This window comes from Rhyacophila brunnea, unplaced genomic scaffold (genome assembly GCF_057557595.1).
Source record: "Rhyacophila brunnea isolate RB1 unplaced genomic scaffold, BYU_Rbru_1.0 scaffold_23, whole genome shotgun sequence".
NCBI classification, from domain to species: Eukaryota; Metazoa; Arthropoda; class Insecta; order Trichoptera; family Rhyacophilidae; genus Rhyacophila; species Rhyacophila brunnea.
In genome coordinates, this window is record NW_028232893.1 from 24206182 (window position 1) to 24223717 (window position 17536).

The following is a 17536-nucleotide window of genomic DNA, read 5'->3' on the forward strand; positions in this document are numbered from 1 at the left end:
CAACAGGAGCTGTGGCAAATTAACGAAATTCATGGACCGTTCCAAAAATATCAGCAGCTAAGCTTTCTCCAACAGGAAAAGCACCGGTATTGGAACAGGTAGAGGGTCCAAGCCCTTCTATCTGCCCCACAGCAACCAGTTGTTAATTTAACGGCTGCCAGCATCAATTAATAAGGCGCCAAGTCCATAAGCCTAGTTCAGACCGACGACATACATAAACATTGTATAAAAACTGTTTCCAATCATTTGTTTTATGCCGCGGATAGAAGACAAATGGAAATTCAACCACAATTGGGGCAAACTTTTTACTGTTTCATTGGACAAAGACTGGACTATCTGAACTACATTTAATTCGATAGAAATGTCTGCGTGTGGACATATTGTGTCGAGTTTAAAACAAATGATTGTGCACATGCAATTATTTTCGGTTATACATATTATGTAAATTGGTCACAACTAGGCTTTAACTCTACCTAATAAACCTTGCCATGTCACATTATTTTAGCCAACAGTATGACGACATGTGCCATTAATTTTATAACTCTACTTCAGGAATCACAGACATCTATACAGATATTCGTTCCTCTGCTCAACTTTAAGACTCCTCCGTGTTAGTATCACTAATACAAACTTAATTTTAGAATAATATTTAACTTAATTTATGGCTACTCATGCAATTACAAAAATAGATACATATAGTTACATGAGACATGAAGCTTCCTTAATTTTAAGTTTCATAAAGCACACAGTAGCACAGCGATTGCGCCAACTACATATTTTATTAGACCAACCAGTTGGTTTGGGTTACTTTCACAGACCCAAGATAATTATGGCTAAATTACACGAGCAGATCCACCGACTCTTAAATTGTGATTATAATGAGATGCACGTCACGTAACAGTAAGCTGTCGCTACGGGAAAAAAGTGTGTAATGTCGTATTCTTGGTGTTAAAAATGTAATCAGACTAATGCTCCCATCCCGTAGCACATTTTGAACTTTTAAACTAACATTGTCAGGTAGCAAAATCTGCCATAATCACCAGAACAATGAGGTCACCTCACGTTATAACGCACTGCATCGACACTTATATGACTCAATGAACATCTTTTATCATTTCATACATGCCTACACATTTTCGACTTATGTCAAAATCGTGTTTTTTTATTTTTACCAGTTGGAACCATGTATTTTCTATAAGAATCTTGTCTATTATCTATGGTCTGTAGGTTGGGTTCTGTTCAAAATATTATCTATGAATATCTTATTGCAAGTAATTTTAACATACGCACACGTAAACTGTTAAAATTAATTGAAATTACCATGAATATTGAATAATAATTCAAAATACTATTACATTAGAGTTGGCACTCTCCATCATTGAATTTACAGATGTGGTGATCGTCCAAAATATTCTGCAAAATGACGAAACCATAGACTAAATTTGTCACCGTGACAGTATGCGAAGTGCACCTCAATATAATAATATAACTTTACCGACCGAGAAATCATTTCAGAAACAGAAAGAAAACTATTTTAATATGTAGACACAATCCATTGTTGACTCTAAATACCTAAATTAATGACTTACCAACTTTTGACAGCAACCCCACGGATATTATGAACCAATCACAAGAGTCCAGACGATCAAATTGTAACCTGAATCATTACGTGTAATTGATATTTAAGATTAATAATAACACCAAAAACTCTTAAAGAAAGCAATTTAAACACTTACTAAATTTCATTTCATCAATAATAAAATTAATATTAAAGTGTTTTACTAGTTCATTTAAAAACAACTTATGTATTTGTTTTTGATAACAATCAGTTAATATTCAAAACATCATTTCTTAAAACGAGTTACATATTATTTTTTTCTTATAAAAATAGAAATGTCAAATCAAGGCGTTTCAACTTGCAAATTGTGGTATCTTTTAATTAATATAAGTCAACAATATTATTCTATATCAATCGATAATTGAGATTCTGAGGATTAAATAAGCAGAATAGTATTAATTCACATCACGACATATCTATTTTTTTATGCATGAAAAACTATTTTATTCCTGACATGAGATTATATCCTCAGTAACAAAGCAAAGGAAATAAAAAGAGAGAAACATACACGTTAACCATACACTCTGGTGCAAGAACAAGATATATATACAAGGAATGGATTTGGAAAGATACAAATGGAAGAATTTTTATACACAGGTATAATGCCACAAAGGAATGAATAATATTTATGGAAAGGAATGATAGAATGAAGTAATTTTACCTATGGTTAATTAATACAATACACATATATCACTGAATTATAATATATTACACAGAGATATATGTATATGCGTCAGTGGCGAAGGGTGGAGATAGGCTGTTAGGCTGAACTAAAAACTACAATGTGTAGATAGTGTTTGTTAGTAAGTTTTTAAAATTCAATTAAATATTGCCTAATCCAAGCCATAGTAAATAGTCAAAAAATATTCATTTTTCTATAAAATATCTAAAATTATGCCATTAAACCATAAATCATTTTAGATATATTTTTTATCGATTAAGGTTTGATTTATGCAGGGTTTAGTGGATTTTAAAAAACTAACCAACGCCATCTGTAATATTATGAATTCTTAATTCAACAAAAGCAAATCAATATGACTGAAAAAGTGTGCACTATTTTTGTCAGATCGCCCATAGCATACCTAAACCATTTTGTTTCGGTTTAGGACGGGTTTAATTGAATTTTAAAAACTACCGGCACCATTTGCAAATTGTATTTAATAACGAATAAGTATGTCAGACAAAGTTTAGTACACATGCACTATTTATGTCGAATCTGCCTACGAACAGCCTACCTCCACCCCTCGCCGCTGACATGCGTTTAGAAGACCAACAATTTTAACAGACAAAAACATCAAATTTCCTCTGAGAGAGCAATTAAGATTGCATATACATTTAAGAAAAGGCAAAAATTTTAATTTCAAAAAATATTTGTCAATCGTTATTTTGACATTTACATGCCCATACGTCAAAAACAGATTAAAATTGAAATAACTAATGAAAATACAAATTCTATTGAGATTTGAATAGATAGTGACCGGAAAAAACAGAACAGTGACAAAACAAAACATGACAAAACAGAACAGCCAGGGGAAAAATGAAACATTAATTTATGTGGAATCTATTTAGTTTAGATTAGGTTATGTTAGCATAGCTTAGGTTAGGTTAGGTCAATATTTCGTTGTACCTAGTCACCCAATCATTTTGAACATACTATATTGATTAAGATGAGATATCCTTAGCTTGCTGGCAAAGTCCCGTTTATTTGAGGCTTTCTAGCGATTAGTGTTGCAGAAATTAGGTATATAATTTGAGTTATTATGGTGTATTGAAAATCTGTGCTATTAAAAATCTATCAACATAACAGAGATAGGACAATTTCAATATAAAATTTATATTTTTCCTGAAAGGTCATAGTTATATTTATCGTTGTTCTGTTTTGTCACTGTTCTGTTTTGTCATGGAACCCTAAGTAGAGGGGTACAAGCATTAAATATTAGCTAAAACTCTCAGCTTTATTAAAAATACAACTTTCACTGAGTCACAACTATTTTAAATGAGGTACCTACATTATACAGTAAGTCCTTGACTTACGTGATTAATTCCTTCCGAAAACTCGCGTAAGTCGAATAAAACTAATAATCATGCAATTTTTTAAAATAATATGTGCTAGCTTCGAATGTTAAGTGAAAATAAATTGGACCTACACACGTACATTTAAGAAAACATTGATTGATGAAGTGGTTTGATTTTACAATCCCCAGCAGCATTTCCACCAAGTAAAAGGGTTAGCCTATCTTCAGACACCTTAAAACCTGGCATAGATTTTTCTAGTTGGGATATATAATATGATCGATCTGGCATTTTTTTCCAATGAGCCCAGTTTCGTCCACATTAAAAATTTATTGTGGCAGGTAATCCTCATAACTAACTGCAGCAAAAAAGCATATTTTAAAAAATCGCGTAAGTACGAATTCACGGAAGTCGAGGACGTACTGTACGTAGAATATTGTTTTTTATACCTAAAATTAAAGGGGTTCTACTGTAAAAGTTTAGTGATCAGTGAGATATTGTGAATTTGTCCACGCAATGCATAAGCAAGTTATCTTTGAATTGATTGGATGGGATCCACCGAACAACTCGAAAGAGTCTTCCAATAATAAGATTATTCTTTAGTGTCAGCTTCATTAGTTTCATTTTTAACCGTCAACTCGGACAGCTTTAAAACGACTCCGTCATCGTTGGAATTGTCGTTTTTACTATTGTCGTCGTCTTCGGATTCGACTTGTTTCTTCTCCGATGAATCGGTGCTCTTGTCGGGATCCGATTCAAGATCGGACGTGTCTGATTCATCGCCGTTATACAGCTTGCATTTAGTTCTCACGATTTCTTGGGCTTCTAAGAATTTCGTCTTCCATATAGTAGCATCTAAAATAGAACATACAATAATAAATAGAGTATTTTGAGCAACCAGACAAAAGGAAGTCGCCGACTGTTCAGCTGTACACAGACGGAAGGTCTCTCACTCCCACCAAATTTACGGTGAAGACGTAATATAATATTATAAGGAAAACTTTTATATTCCACATAATGTGTTGTTAATACAGGTCACAATCCTGAATTTTCTATACCTAATGGCATTAGTATTATTTCAAACCCGGATTCAGATAAAAGCGAACAACAAATCTATATCAAAATTTTACCCAAAAATCAGAATGCAAAATTTAAATATTGTCTATCCTGGGATTTGGGATCAAGAAATTGAATTATTGGCGGATTGGAAATATTTTAATAAGACATAGGCACTGAACATACTGTCTACATTTCCAAATTTGATAGCCAGGAATTCCTGTTTGGCGGTCTCGTCGGCAAAGTCACCGAAAGTGGTCCAGTTGAAGGCGCGGTCGGAGCCGATGTGAGGGTTCAACTGGAGGTCATTCGTGATGAAGTGGTTGGCGCAAATCTTCAACGTTTTGTCTCTTCGCATGACAACGCGGACAGTGTTGTTTTCAAGGTGATGTAGGAGTTTGATGTCTCCTGTGCCCCTCTCCTGCAATCGATCGAATTCAATTTGGTTTATTTAATCTTTTTTTATTTTACAATGGTTAATTTATGCCAATCACAGATAAATGTCACTTCAGGGCCAGCTCACACTAAATGGCAAATGCATCGAGACAGTAAGTTGACGAGTTTGTCTACCTCGAGACAGTGGGTTGATGAGTTTGGATCACAGTTACAGAATGAGCGATGTAATTAGGAGGATCATAGGCATTAGCTGGTGATATACTTAACCCAATGGAGACCGTGTCCGGAAACTTGTACGTATGCATTTCGCTGTGAAATGTTGCTTCGGAAATATATGGCCGTATATTAAAGACCGTCCAACCTCTTTGGGTCGTATAGTACTGACATAAAATTCACGTCTAAATAAAACACAGTTCTTGTCGGTTTATACTTTACAGGAAGCCAGCAGCAAACAAATTTTGAAAATAGCCAATATACCGGATTATTTGTTAGGTTTTCATTCTTGAATTCATGAATTTTGCCAAAATCGGCCATGATAATTGAATTAATGTTCATATTGAATTTAATAAAATTGGAGACTGTTTAGTATATGGTCATCTCTTTCTGATAAGAAAGCTCACAGCAAACTGTGTCATGGTGAAATGTTTCACGTACAATTTACATGTAACCATATACTTGGCGTTGGTGTGGAAATGATAAATTACCATTTTTGCAATGACATCAATAAATTAATTGTAATTTTGAATTCTATTAAAAAACATATCTACTTATTTTTTTTAACTGAAACAGTGACTGTATGTAGGTATAGAAAGAGATACAGCATCATTGGGGCTGAAGTAATGTAAGAAGCTTTCATCCGATAGAAATTAATGAAGACGTTTCCTGGATAAGGCCACGACCCATACAATGAGCTGTATTATCAAACATTGTCACTACACAAATGCATGTGCACAAACAATGCTATCAAACTAAATGTAATTTGGACAGTCTATTGTGGTATAAATACGCGTCGTTACGTCCGAAGCAAGGCCACTTAGTATTTTTGCATATGTTTTTCACTGCTGACAGAAAAAACATTTGTATTGAAATATTTCAAATGATTTAATACAAATTGGTTGTTAACAATGTTCCTTTGCTCACTTAAAGATGTAACTTAGTCTGAACTTGGCTTTAGTTAGAATATGACTGTTTTAAAGCTGATCTTGCGTGGAGTCAAGGATACGGATGTTATCGAAGATATTTCAAGGACACAATAACAATGATAAATTTTTAGTAGGAATTTACTTCCTTCACAGATCAATAGTATTTCTGGGTTTTAAATGGAATCGAGACATTAGATGTGGTGAAATAACAATATATTGTCCATTTAAACAGGCTAAAAATATCATGTCAACAAACCTTCCATTCGTGGTCGACTTTGTCGAAACGGTAGAGCCTCGCTCGAAGTTTGCACATTTCAACTTCGTCCTCTTCGTTTGTCGAAACCGTGACAAGAGGCAAGGATACGATCGGTTCATATTGAGGATCGTGATCTCCCGTTTCTGCACCGTCGCTCTCGCTATTCCTTGTGACGGGGACCTCGGGATTTAACTAAAAACATCGAGAACAATAGAATTTTTTTGCAGCTGCGATACCCTTCCGGGAGGCATAGTAGGTTAGAACACGTGACTTTTGGTAAATATAGATAAACAATGGACAATTAAAAGCATAAACTTACAATTAGAGACATTTTGGTGAAGAACTTTTGTAAAATAAACCGCCAAACTATTAGAAAAAGTTAAAATAATGAGATATTTTGTTTTGGTTGCAGTAACGTCGCGCCAATGCCGTGAAATTTAAATTTGCTGGATGTTCCAAAAATGATAAACGTTAAAACGGCCGTTCGTAAACGTTACGAATACTAAAATTAAAACAAAATATATTTTTTTAAATATAGGTAATTTAGGTAATCATATTTTTACAATTTAATACGTATCCAACAAAAATTTGTGTCACTTATCACTCACAAATAAACTTCTTCCGCCCCGAAAAGACATTATAAAGATAATAATTAAATATTTTATTTTTATGTCAAACTGAAATAACATAATTTTGAAAGAAATTCAATATCTTTTGTAAAATATCGCCCTTAAGTATTTTACCTACTTTGAGTGTTTCGCTACTTTAAATGGATACACGCAAAAAATAATAATTATGTTCAAACTTATCTAAAGCCTCGATGACATTGAACTATTTTACAAACTGCTTGTTGGCGAATTTAAAAACGGGCGAGTCAGCTAGTGCAATTGTGATGATGACACACAAAACTTTCCACTCGCTCAGAACCCACAAGCTAGCGACTATTTTGACAGGACGTAGTTCGTTTTTTTTACCGGGAGGTCGCCACTATCGCTTTACTGCGCAGACGCCAGCATGTAGAGGGTGTCAAGTAGACCGGCTTTCAACTTTTCTTAGTAGATTGTAAATTCGCCAACAAGCAGCTTGTAAGGTAGGTAGCTCAATGTCATCGACCCATAAATAATGGTAAAAAATGGAACTACGAACTACCATATGGACGCCATATTGGAAACGTCATTCGAATGTCAGATTCTGTCCAGTTGCGTCTTGATTGGGTAGTTTTCTACTGTGGCTCTGAGATGCCCGGGGTTCCAGCGGCTAGCTCAGGTGTCCTTCGAACCCCGGATTCACAAAAAAAATAAAAAAAGGATTTATATATGTTGGTAAAATTAAATAAAACACTAAGTCTTTCTCGTACGGTCTTAGCGTTATATATTTTAATATTTGGTTGGACAACGTTACTTTATAGTCCATTACATATTTCGTTTTTACAATTAGTTACGCAGGTCCGTACACGGTTTACAAAGGACGCTTACTAACTTTCTTTTTCTTTTTCAAATTCCCCGTACCCACGCCGTCCAGCAAAAAGGACTCTCGTGATTGGCCAAATTTTATCGCGTGATGCTTTTGATTTGACGAATCACGAGGACCACCCCGGCGCAGGCGCGTGGAGATTTTAACGTTGCCGGCAAGCGCGGCAAAATTTATTATATATGAATACTTATATTTAGTCTTAAAATTATCTCTCTCATCCATCATCATTTAAACTTTTTAAATCAAATTAAATTTATCTTAATTACACCTCCGCCCAGTATGTGATTTTCACACACCGGACGATGGCCTTTACTTATGAATAAAAAAAAATTACGTAGTTGAGCAAGGAATCAGATTAGATGCTTTATGAAGCCGTTTCTAGAGGTCAGGGTTACGTTTCGACTTATGACTACTAAACGATTATTTTACACCGGGAGAAGCCCGCCTGTAACAGGGGTGTATCAGCTCCCACATCCATTCTTTAGATAAGTTTGTAGATCTGTAATTCATCTTTCTTCGGCAATGTCCGCCACTTAGCTGGAGAATATGGACACCACACGGTGCCTCCAAGAATCCTTGTCACTGACCAGTCTTCTTGTGTCGTTCCAAGTCATACCTACCAGCATCCCGTATATACTTACTTTATAGATAGTATTTAGCGGCCGCACAGGACGCCAGAATCCGGTTGGCTGGAAGAACAGGCAAGACAGGTTGAGGTTCTCTTCTGGCATCCGCAGGACGTGACAAAGCCAGGTCCTACGTCGCCCCTTGACTCTCAACTTGCTGCATTCTCTCATCTCCTTGTTACTCTTAAAATCATACCACCACCGCACACCTAGTATCCATCACAAACATCTCGCACCGTGAGTGTAAAAGCAAGGCAAGTGCAAAAGACATATTTTGGATATATTAGGGTTTGAAGTCTTCGTTTTGTTAGGACAAATAGAGTTTCTAAAAATAAAACATAATATTTAGTTTATATCTACATTACATTGCATGTTCTTTCAGTTACTTCACTTTTACATTATTGAGTTTACGACTTTTGCAGTTGTTTTGCATTTAATCTCGAAATTGAAAAATTTGCAGATGCCTTGGTTTTACACTCACGGTGCGATCTGTTCTCGAAGACCAATATCGTCGTTGAAACTAGAAAATTGTGTAACTCCAAAAACACTACTTTACAGGAGAGACAAAAAACAGTTTAATTCTGTCAATAATATATTTAAATAAAATAAAACATATAGAGAATATTACAAATATTTGAAGAAACATAAAACGAATATAAAATTTTGAAAAATTACTCAAAATGTCATTAAAACTGGAGATACACATTTTTCGCAACTTAAAATGCGTATTTCTAAGGAGATACACATATTTCTTATAGTGGGTACATTATTAAACATAAACTTTTTAAAATATTTTTTATTACAAAACTGACGCTATTACGTTTAAAAATGATGCATACTTAACATTTACGAAAGTCTTTAAAATAAAATTTAACAGTAGGTAGTTATTTACTCAAATTAACAGCTAAAAACTAAAAATATAATACTGCAATGAAATAATAAGTTGTTAACATTATTAATATGTATGATAATCATTCGTGAGGTAGTTTATCATAAAAATCATAATAATCAGAGTGCAAACTATGTTTTAGTGTTTGCAAATCTTGAAACTTTGCTGTTTTTATCTTCCGTCTTTGACTATACAGTGGTGGTAAAATGTCCATAGCCTGGATATTATTCAATGTTCTTCTGGTTCCATAATGTTGCCATTCTTCAGTGTGTCTTAGTTTATATGTTATTGTTCCATTCGGACTATAATTGAGAGCTTTCAAATGGGTTACTTGCGGGTCACCCACTTTCCGGCCAGGTCTTATCGACGAGTAATGTTTTATTTTGGAAAAATCTTTGAAAAAAGTGTAGTTAAGATATTCAACTTTATATGGCGGAGATCGAGCAGTTTTGCAGTAATCAACATAATCAGCAGGTACGTTGATGTTATGGTGACGAATACGTTTCTCAATAGTCGAGTGCATTGAGTCTGCTTCCATTTGTGTATGTCCTTTAAGGAGATACTTTTGAAGAATGGTTATGTTGTTTTTAACTGCCACGTTTAATAGAGCATTTGAAAGTGTAGTGTTTCTATTTTGTGCGGAACAACCGTCACTCCAAAAACATATTGTCTTAGATAAAACATCCGTTATTTTTGGAATAATTTCATTTTCAATGAAATATACAAGTATTGAAGCAAACTCATTAGCTGTGACTGCACCTTCAGTTTCATTCCACAGAAAACAGTATCCTTCTTTTGTTTTTATATTGTAAATTGTAAAGTTATGTACTATTAATTTTGTTTTGTAGTACATTGCTGACACTTTAGACTTTGGAGCCAAAAGCACAGATTGTAAATCCATCGTAAATACAAAGTCTAGAAGTTCAGATACTTTATCGTTGCTTTTTTCGCATCTTGCTTCTTCTTTTAAATTGACGTGATTCGTGTAATCGTTATCTGTTATATTTTTCAATTTATATGATGCACACGTATCACATTCATCCTTCTTTGAGGATTCGTTGAATTTAGTGGATGATACAGGCTTAACACATTCTGAAATACAAAAGTTTTGGCTGTAAAAGTTATATAAAGCTCTTTTAGATTGCCAAATTGGTTCAAGGTAGAGTCGTTCGGAGGATGTACGACAATAATGCGATTCCATTTTAGGAAGTGACTGTAAAAATGCTTGTAATTTATCATTCTTTTCTTTGAAAAATTGTTGTCTGGCTTGACTAGGGCTTAATTTTATATTTGTATCATTACTTTCTTCAGTATCCGGAAAAGCCAAATCTTTTTTTATCCAGTTCAATACAGAGTTTTGATTGGTTCCCAATGTACCAATAAACATCTTTTTACATACTCTGTACATAGTCATGTCAAATTTTAAATGATATTTGACAGAGAACTCTCTCCTACTAATATCATTTGACCCCCGTCTTCTAGAAACCGTATCTATTTTTGCTAGGCCCCGTTTATATTCGCGTTTTTCTGGCCAGGTTTTTTTCCAAAATAATTGGAATAATTGATGGCGTTGATTTTCTGTTAGTTTTTGACACTGCAATGCAGTGTTCGATGTTCCTAATTTGCACGAACATGGATCAATTAAAAACTTTCCTGTCTTGTTTATTTTATAATCCCAGGTACCATCGTTAAGTTTTTTCTTTCCTTCATATGATAATCCAAGTTCACGTCTTTTTTTGTTTGCTAAGCATGAAGAATTATTTTTAATATGAAGCTTTTTTCGCTTTTGTTTCACCTCGATTTGGGTATTAGTGTGTTCACCGTTATTGGGATTATTTTCAATATCATTGTCACTGGTCGAAATAGTACATTGAATACTATTTGGATAACTCAGTTCGATCTCCTCCGAATTATTGATAGCAGTCGGTAACGTCATATCGAAATCAATTATCTGCGATTCTTCAGTATGTTCATCGTGGTAATCATAAAATTGTGAAGAATCAGTTGGAGGCCCGGCGGATGTTTCTTGAAGTATTAATATTTGGATGTCATTCAATAATATATTTTCTTGTATCTTAATCTTTTCTGGCGAACGATTATTTGGTTTGAGTGGTTCCGGGGAAACACTATCTACAGGCGTAGACAAATCTCTTTTTTTATTGTTCATCACATTCTCTTCGTTTGAATGTAATTTAGTACTTTTATTTAAGGCCAATGCCATATCCAATATTTTTTGTGCTCGGGACATATTTTTCAATGTAGGCACCTATAAAGAAAAAAAGAGATTTGTTAGCTTCGGTATAACATTAACTTAATTAAACATGTCTACTGGCGATATAGGTAAATACCAAATAACATAACACGCGCATTTCATCAGCTTACAATATTAGGCAAGAAAATCATGTAACTCCATACAAGATTACATCAGAAAAATGTGTATATCCAAGAGGTGAATTTAAAGTAAATTTTATGAAATAAAATACAACAATATTAAACAATACTAATAAATAACACTGATATAACACTTACCCAACAATTTGTGTCGTAATCTTTGTTGTTAACTGTTCATAAAATGTAGAAAAACGAATGTAAACTAACGCACGCCACGCATCATGTCCACCGCTATGACAATACTGGAGATACACAAATTGCGTGTACAAATCTATGGCCGTGGAGTTAAATCATTTGCAACATCTATGATTTAACAATGTTACAATTTTTTTGGAATTACATCATTTGCAAGACAGATAGATATTAACAATGGCCACTAGATGGCATTCAAAGTCGATTTTCGGTTAAAACGGAGTTACACAATTTTCTAGTTTCAACGACAATATGCGGTTACTCTGAGCCTTTGTAAGGTGCCATGATTCGCTACTGTAACGCAGCACTTTCAGAAAGCAAGCGTCGAATAGACGGCATTATAGCATTGTTATATTATAAACAGTATATAATAATACATAAATAGTTAGTGCGGCAGACGAACATTTCGTCAATGCCACGAAATATACTCTCAACCATTGATATACTACTAGATGAGGAGTTCCCATACAAGTGTCATTTTAAAAATGTACCACATTTATATAATATTTCCTTGTAGGTATAATGCGTTAAGACCGTTAACATGGATTCCCGAATTTCACCCGTATTGCCCTGGCTGTAAAACTAAATTTGCGTTCTTGGAATAGTGACCCTAAGGGTGCTGCAACCCAAAGCTTGCAAGCAACCAAAAATTCATGTCTGAGCAGACAGAGCAAGTCGTCATGCGCTGACTATTAGTTAGAGTAAGATGCAAGCTAGAGCAAGCTTACTCATAATTATTGCCAGGTCGTTTTCGAGACAAATATTAAGTGAGCTTATATCGAGTTAAGTCCGCTGATATTAAAACAGTAAGTTTTAACACTGGCCGAGTCGCTGAAAATCGGGCGTCATTTTAAGAAGCATATGATTCATCCAGTAGTATATCAATGCTCTCAACTGTTTGTTAAAATTTAGCCCATTCCGCAGAATATTTTGAATGATCACTATCTCCACATTCAATTATGGAAAGTGCCAACTTGTGTAGTTCTTCAGATTGTGAAGAGGAGGTTGAAACTGTTATGTATTTTTTTTTTTTGACTATGTCCGATCCTAATATGGGCCTCCACAGAGTAGAGGTTTGTATTAACAGATTTGTTTTTGTGAGAAATATGTCTTAGCCACTTGCCCAACCTATTTGGTCCATACTCTGACTCAAACACAAATTGAAAAACAGTATGTGTATTTTCCAGAGCCAGGATTCGAACCTGGGACCCACGACGTTGTAGGCCGGCCATCGTGGGCGTTTATAATATTATGATTTTGCAGTTATCGATAGAATAAAAAAAAAGCGAAAAGAGCATGGATCCATTAATAGAAAACGAAAAGCATCGAGTCAAGTAATTATTGGCAGTCAAAATTATGTAATTATGCAATTTCTGTTTTTGTACGTTTTTAAATATCATTTTTATAAGTAGTGACATTTCATTATTTTTACAACAAAAAAAAACTAGCAATTCTTGCTTGGTAGATAAATGCATTGTCACTTAACCAAACCCAAATAAATGACATTTTTGTCTACGAGGAGACGAAAACTAAAATAATATTTCCATATATCATAAAAAATAAATTTGAAATGGTAAGAATCGGAGGTGTCACATTCTACGTCCACGAGTCTCCTTTTGATTCGCAGCATACACTGATAATCGATGGATCGCTGTGAGCGATCATCTTCTCTTCTTCTTTCACCCTGTCACACCCCAGCATTGGGGCATAGGGCAAGCACAAGTTCGTGCCACTTCTCGCGTCTTCCACCATTCCAGACCTGCAGCGTGTACATCACTTTTGTAGCACCACTGCAGCAGTGTTGCCATATTTTTCTAAGTTGATTATGTACAAAAGGGTAAAAATTATAGTATTTCTAAAAAAAACTATAATACATACAGGGACATTTTTCGTCCCGAATCGTTCAAAATTATAGTATTTTTGGTATATTTGCGTATAATTATAGTATCTTATACATTTTGAGGATTCAAAATTATAGTATTGTACTATAATTATAGTACGGTTGGCAACACTGCGCTGCAGGGTGAGGGAGGGCCGGTCATGGCGACGATACGATGTGTCGCACCCTCTGCCGGCATCCGGAACACATGTCCCAGCCATATGTGTATAACTATGTCAACATTATAACTAATCTAAGCAACAAAAACAATCGTATTGTGTATGTCATAATTGAGACATGATGTCTACAAATAGAAAGCACACACGTGTCTGGAATTCATCTAAATGATGTGATGAATTTAATTAGATTTTTAATTTAATAGATAGTTTTAATTGAATTTTATAGAGCTGCGATTACTTTCTCCTTCACTCATTCGGGCGTCTCACACAGCAACGTCCGGGCACAACAAATGTTATCACACTGACGGCAGAGAAAGGGGTCACCTGCTTAGCTGACCTTCAGTAATCAATCGAAATCAGAATTAAAATTTAATCAAGTTTGGCTCCGTCAGAAGATCTCATTCGCCCTCTGAAAACAGATAACACTGTATCCAGTAAACACTATCAGAGTCAAGTTAGCTGTTTGATTGAATTAGATACATGATTGGACTACGACAGTGTTCGCATTATAAATTACCACAAAACTGACTAAACCCGCTGATACCGGATGAAGGTGTCCCACAGGAGACCACCTCAAAGGGCGGACCAAACCATCATCTTTTCCAAAACACCACAGCCTACGTCCACTCTTCGCGGTTCTTGCAAACCCTCGGCCGAGCAGAGCCCGCCTCAAAAATCCGAAATTCGTCCACGCTCCCGCCAAAACAGACGCGGTCTGTCGAAAACGGCCGCTCGAGCCGCCACTAGTCAATCCGTCGGTAAAACAGGGAGGTTCCCGACCGACGGAGAAAGATGACGCCACAGAGATCTGACAGTTGGACGTGCGCGAAAATCTCTCTCTTGCCCCTGACGCCGAACGAACAGCATCGACCGCCAAATCTCTCTCTTGCATAGGACACCGGACAGCTAACATCGCCTCTGCTCGCCTCGGACGCGAAGCCAAGCCAGCATCTCCAATTCTCCAGCCAAAAAGATCGCATCGGCGCCAAGCAAGCATCCTAAGCTAAAAGCATTCCGAACAGCCCAGCCAGCATCTCCCGCCAAAAAGACTGCATCACCAAGCCGCAAGCACTGACTCTCGCCTCGGATGCCAAGCATCAGCAGCCCAGCCCGCGACACCACGTCTGCAGCCCGCCAAATCGCCATCACTAAACCACAGCCAACGACAATACCCTGCAAATAACTAACTGCGACAATATAATAAACACCAGCCTCAACAGCATACATGTGCGTTTCTCTCATTCCACCCCGCTTTTGGCCTGCTAGTGATACGGCCCTCACCATTCTCCTCGACGGAGAAAGGCCAGTATCACCGCGTTGTATTAATTATTGTCATTGTAAAAAGTTTAAATAAACCATATTATGAAGACAGATCACAACCCACAATTTATAAATAAATAAGGGCCGGACCGGAAGAAAAGAATACTACACCCATATAATTTTGAATATTCCAGATGTAAATTATGAGACATTATAAAAATATCTAATAAGATGAAATAATGGGTCTGCACAGCGCCATCTTTAGATTAATAAAGCCTGAACATATTTTTTGCACAAGCAACGAGTGGTCCACTGTTCAGCTGTCAATATCAGATCCCAGATTGCTTGACATATTATTGACTCGCCTTTTCTCGTTTCAAATTGTATTATAAAAAATTCTCAAATCAAATATATTAACTATCAGTGTTATTTATAAATAATATACATTCCTGTTATTCATCAGCTGTCAAAGTCAGACTAGTCCTTCACACAAAAGCCGGTGGTAATATCGATTTCCAAAAAATATGTAGCATTGATCTATGCATTACATTATTGTAGAAGGTGTTAATGCTAGTGTATTATTTATTTCATTATGTAACTCATCTGTCCAAATCAAAACATTCCTTATGTGAACACGACAGACGCATCAGTATGAGCACTCTATGGAACAATGATAGGTCATCCATTGACAACAACGGGACGGGCGGAAAAGGTAGGACCAGTCGTTGTGAATGTATCGGTTTTCTACTTGAGTCGGCGATGGTCTGCAGAAATTACACGCAGATCATGGAAAAACATGATTTCTGGGCTTGTAAAATCGAAGTTCCACTGTATTTATTTTTTAAACCTTTTGCACATTCTCAACGAAAGTAAAATAGGTATACAGTAATACGAGAAGATAATGTTGTAATAAAACAAAACTTAAAAAATGTATGTACAATTATTTATTTAATAAATAAAAAAACATAAACTTTCATGTACACAATTAGAAAACATAAATTAAGACATTTTTTTTATTTAGAAATTAATTTTATTGCCTAATCTTAGTTGGTAACAAAAAAAATGATATTTAATTATTTTCTAATACTTTTTATATTATACTTATCATACTTTTGCACTTATATTATATAATTATAAAATTATTAGATAGGTAGGTACTAATATTTATTACTACTTATTTTTTTAATAAAATTTTTAAAATTAAATTCAATATCAAAATGAAACAGGCCATTGTTTATAATAATTATAAATCATAACATATTATTATGTACAGTCATAGTGATATAATTTTTAGATAGTGAATGTGCGAAACTTACGCTAGTTAAAAACAATGAGACACCATGGAATTATGTGTGATGTAATTGTTTTTATCATAATCAGCCCTCGCACAGACCTACAAACTTATCTTAAGAACGGATGGGGGAGCCACAGTCGAAAACTACCCAATCAAGATTCGCAACTGGACAGAATCTGAGATTCGAATGACGTTTACAAAATGGCGTCCATATGGTAGTTCGTAGTTCCATTTTTGACCGTTCTTTAGATAAGTTTGTAGGACTGTAATATACTTTTATCACACAAATAAAATACTGGAAGCTGTCATAAATTACATTAGACATGCCTTATATAAAGCAAATGTATTCCTTTAATTTAGACGCACAGATCACATGACAATTCGAAAGTATATAGATTTGAAAAGTGTCACGTTGATATTTCAGCCATAAGGCAGTAAAAAGTTAAGCCTAATTCTGACCGAGATACATCTGTCAGTGAACATTGTACCTACTTATGCAAACTGTTTACCTTACCCTAAACACCGGTTCAGATTAGTCGAGTGGCGAGAGATTTAGTTACCACTAAATGATTTAGTAACTGAAAAGTGTCCGAACACAATACATTAGTGCAGTGGTTCCCAAAGTTGACTGGGCTCCGACCCATCTAACAAAAATTTCCAATCTTGGGACCCACCTCTTAGCTGTCTTAGAGAAAAGAGGGCATACATATTGGTAATGCTCAGATTCCCTAGTGGCGAGTCGTGGAACTACTTAATGCTGTCTTATTTGTTCTAATTGAAATAAAAAAAATATTTTTTATAAGTGTTACCAATATGAATGAAAGACTGTTGAAATAAGAAACAACTTAAATAAATAAAAAATATTACTTAAA

At 35.1% G+C, this 17536-nt stretch overlaps 1 protein-coding gene across 1 annotated transcript; it reads right to left on the bottom strand.

Moving 5' to 3' along the window:
- Nucleotides 1-2550: 2550 nt before the first annotated feature.
- Nucleotides 2551-6938, bottom strand: LOC147069756 (ran-specific GTPase-activating protein-like). Its single transcript, XM_085950715.1, has 4 exons — nt 6801-6938; nt 6482-6673; nt 4874-5108; nt 2551-4486 (listed from the first exon to the last, which is right to left on the bottom strand). Exons 1-4 carry the CDS (start codon nt 6810-6812, stop codon nt 4224-4226), a joined length of 702 nt encoding a protein of 233 aa, XP_085806841.1. The 5' UTR covers nt 6813-6938; the 3' UTR covers nt 2551-4223.
- Nucleotides 6939-17536: the final 10598 nt, after the last annotated feature.

Coding starts and splice junctions, on each gene's coding strand:
- LOC147069756 (XM_085950715.1), bottom strand. Junction 5,109..6,481: donor AAGTCGACCACGAATGGAAG/GTTTGTTGACAT, acceptor GATCGATTGCAG/GAGAGGGGCACAGGAGACAT. Junction 4,487..4,873: donor CAAATTTGGAAATGTAGACA/GTATGTTCAGTG, acceptor GTTCTATTTTAG/ATGCTACTATATGGAAGACG.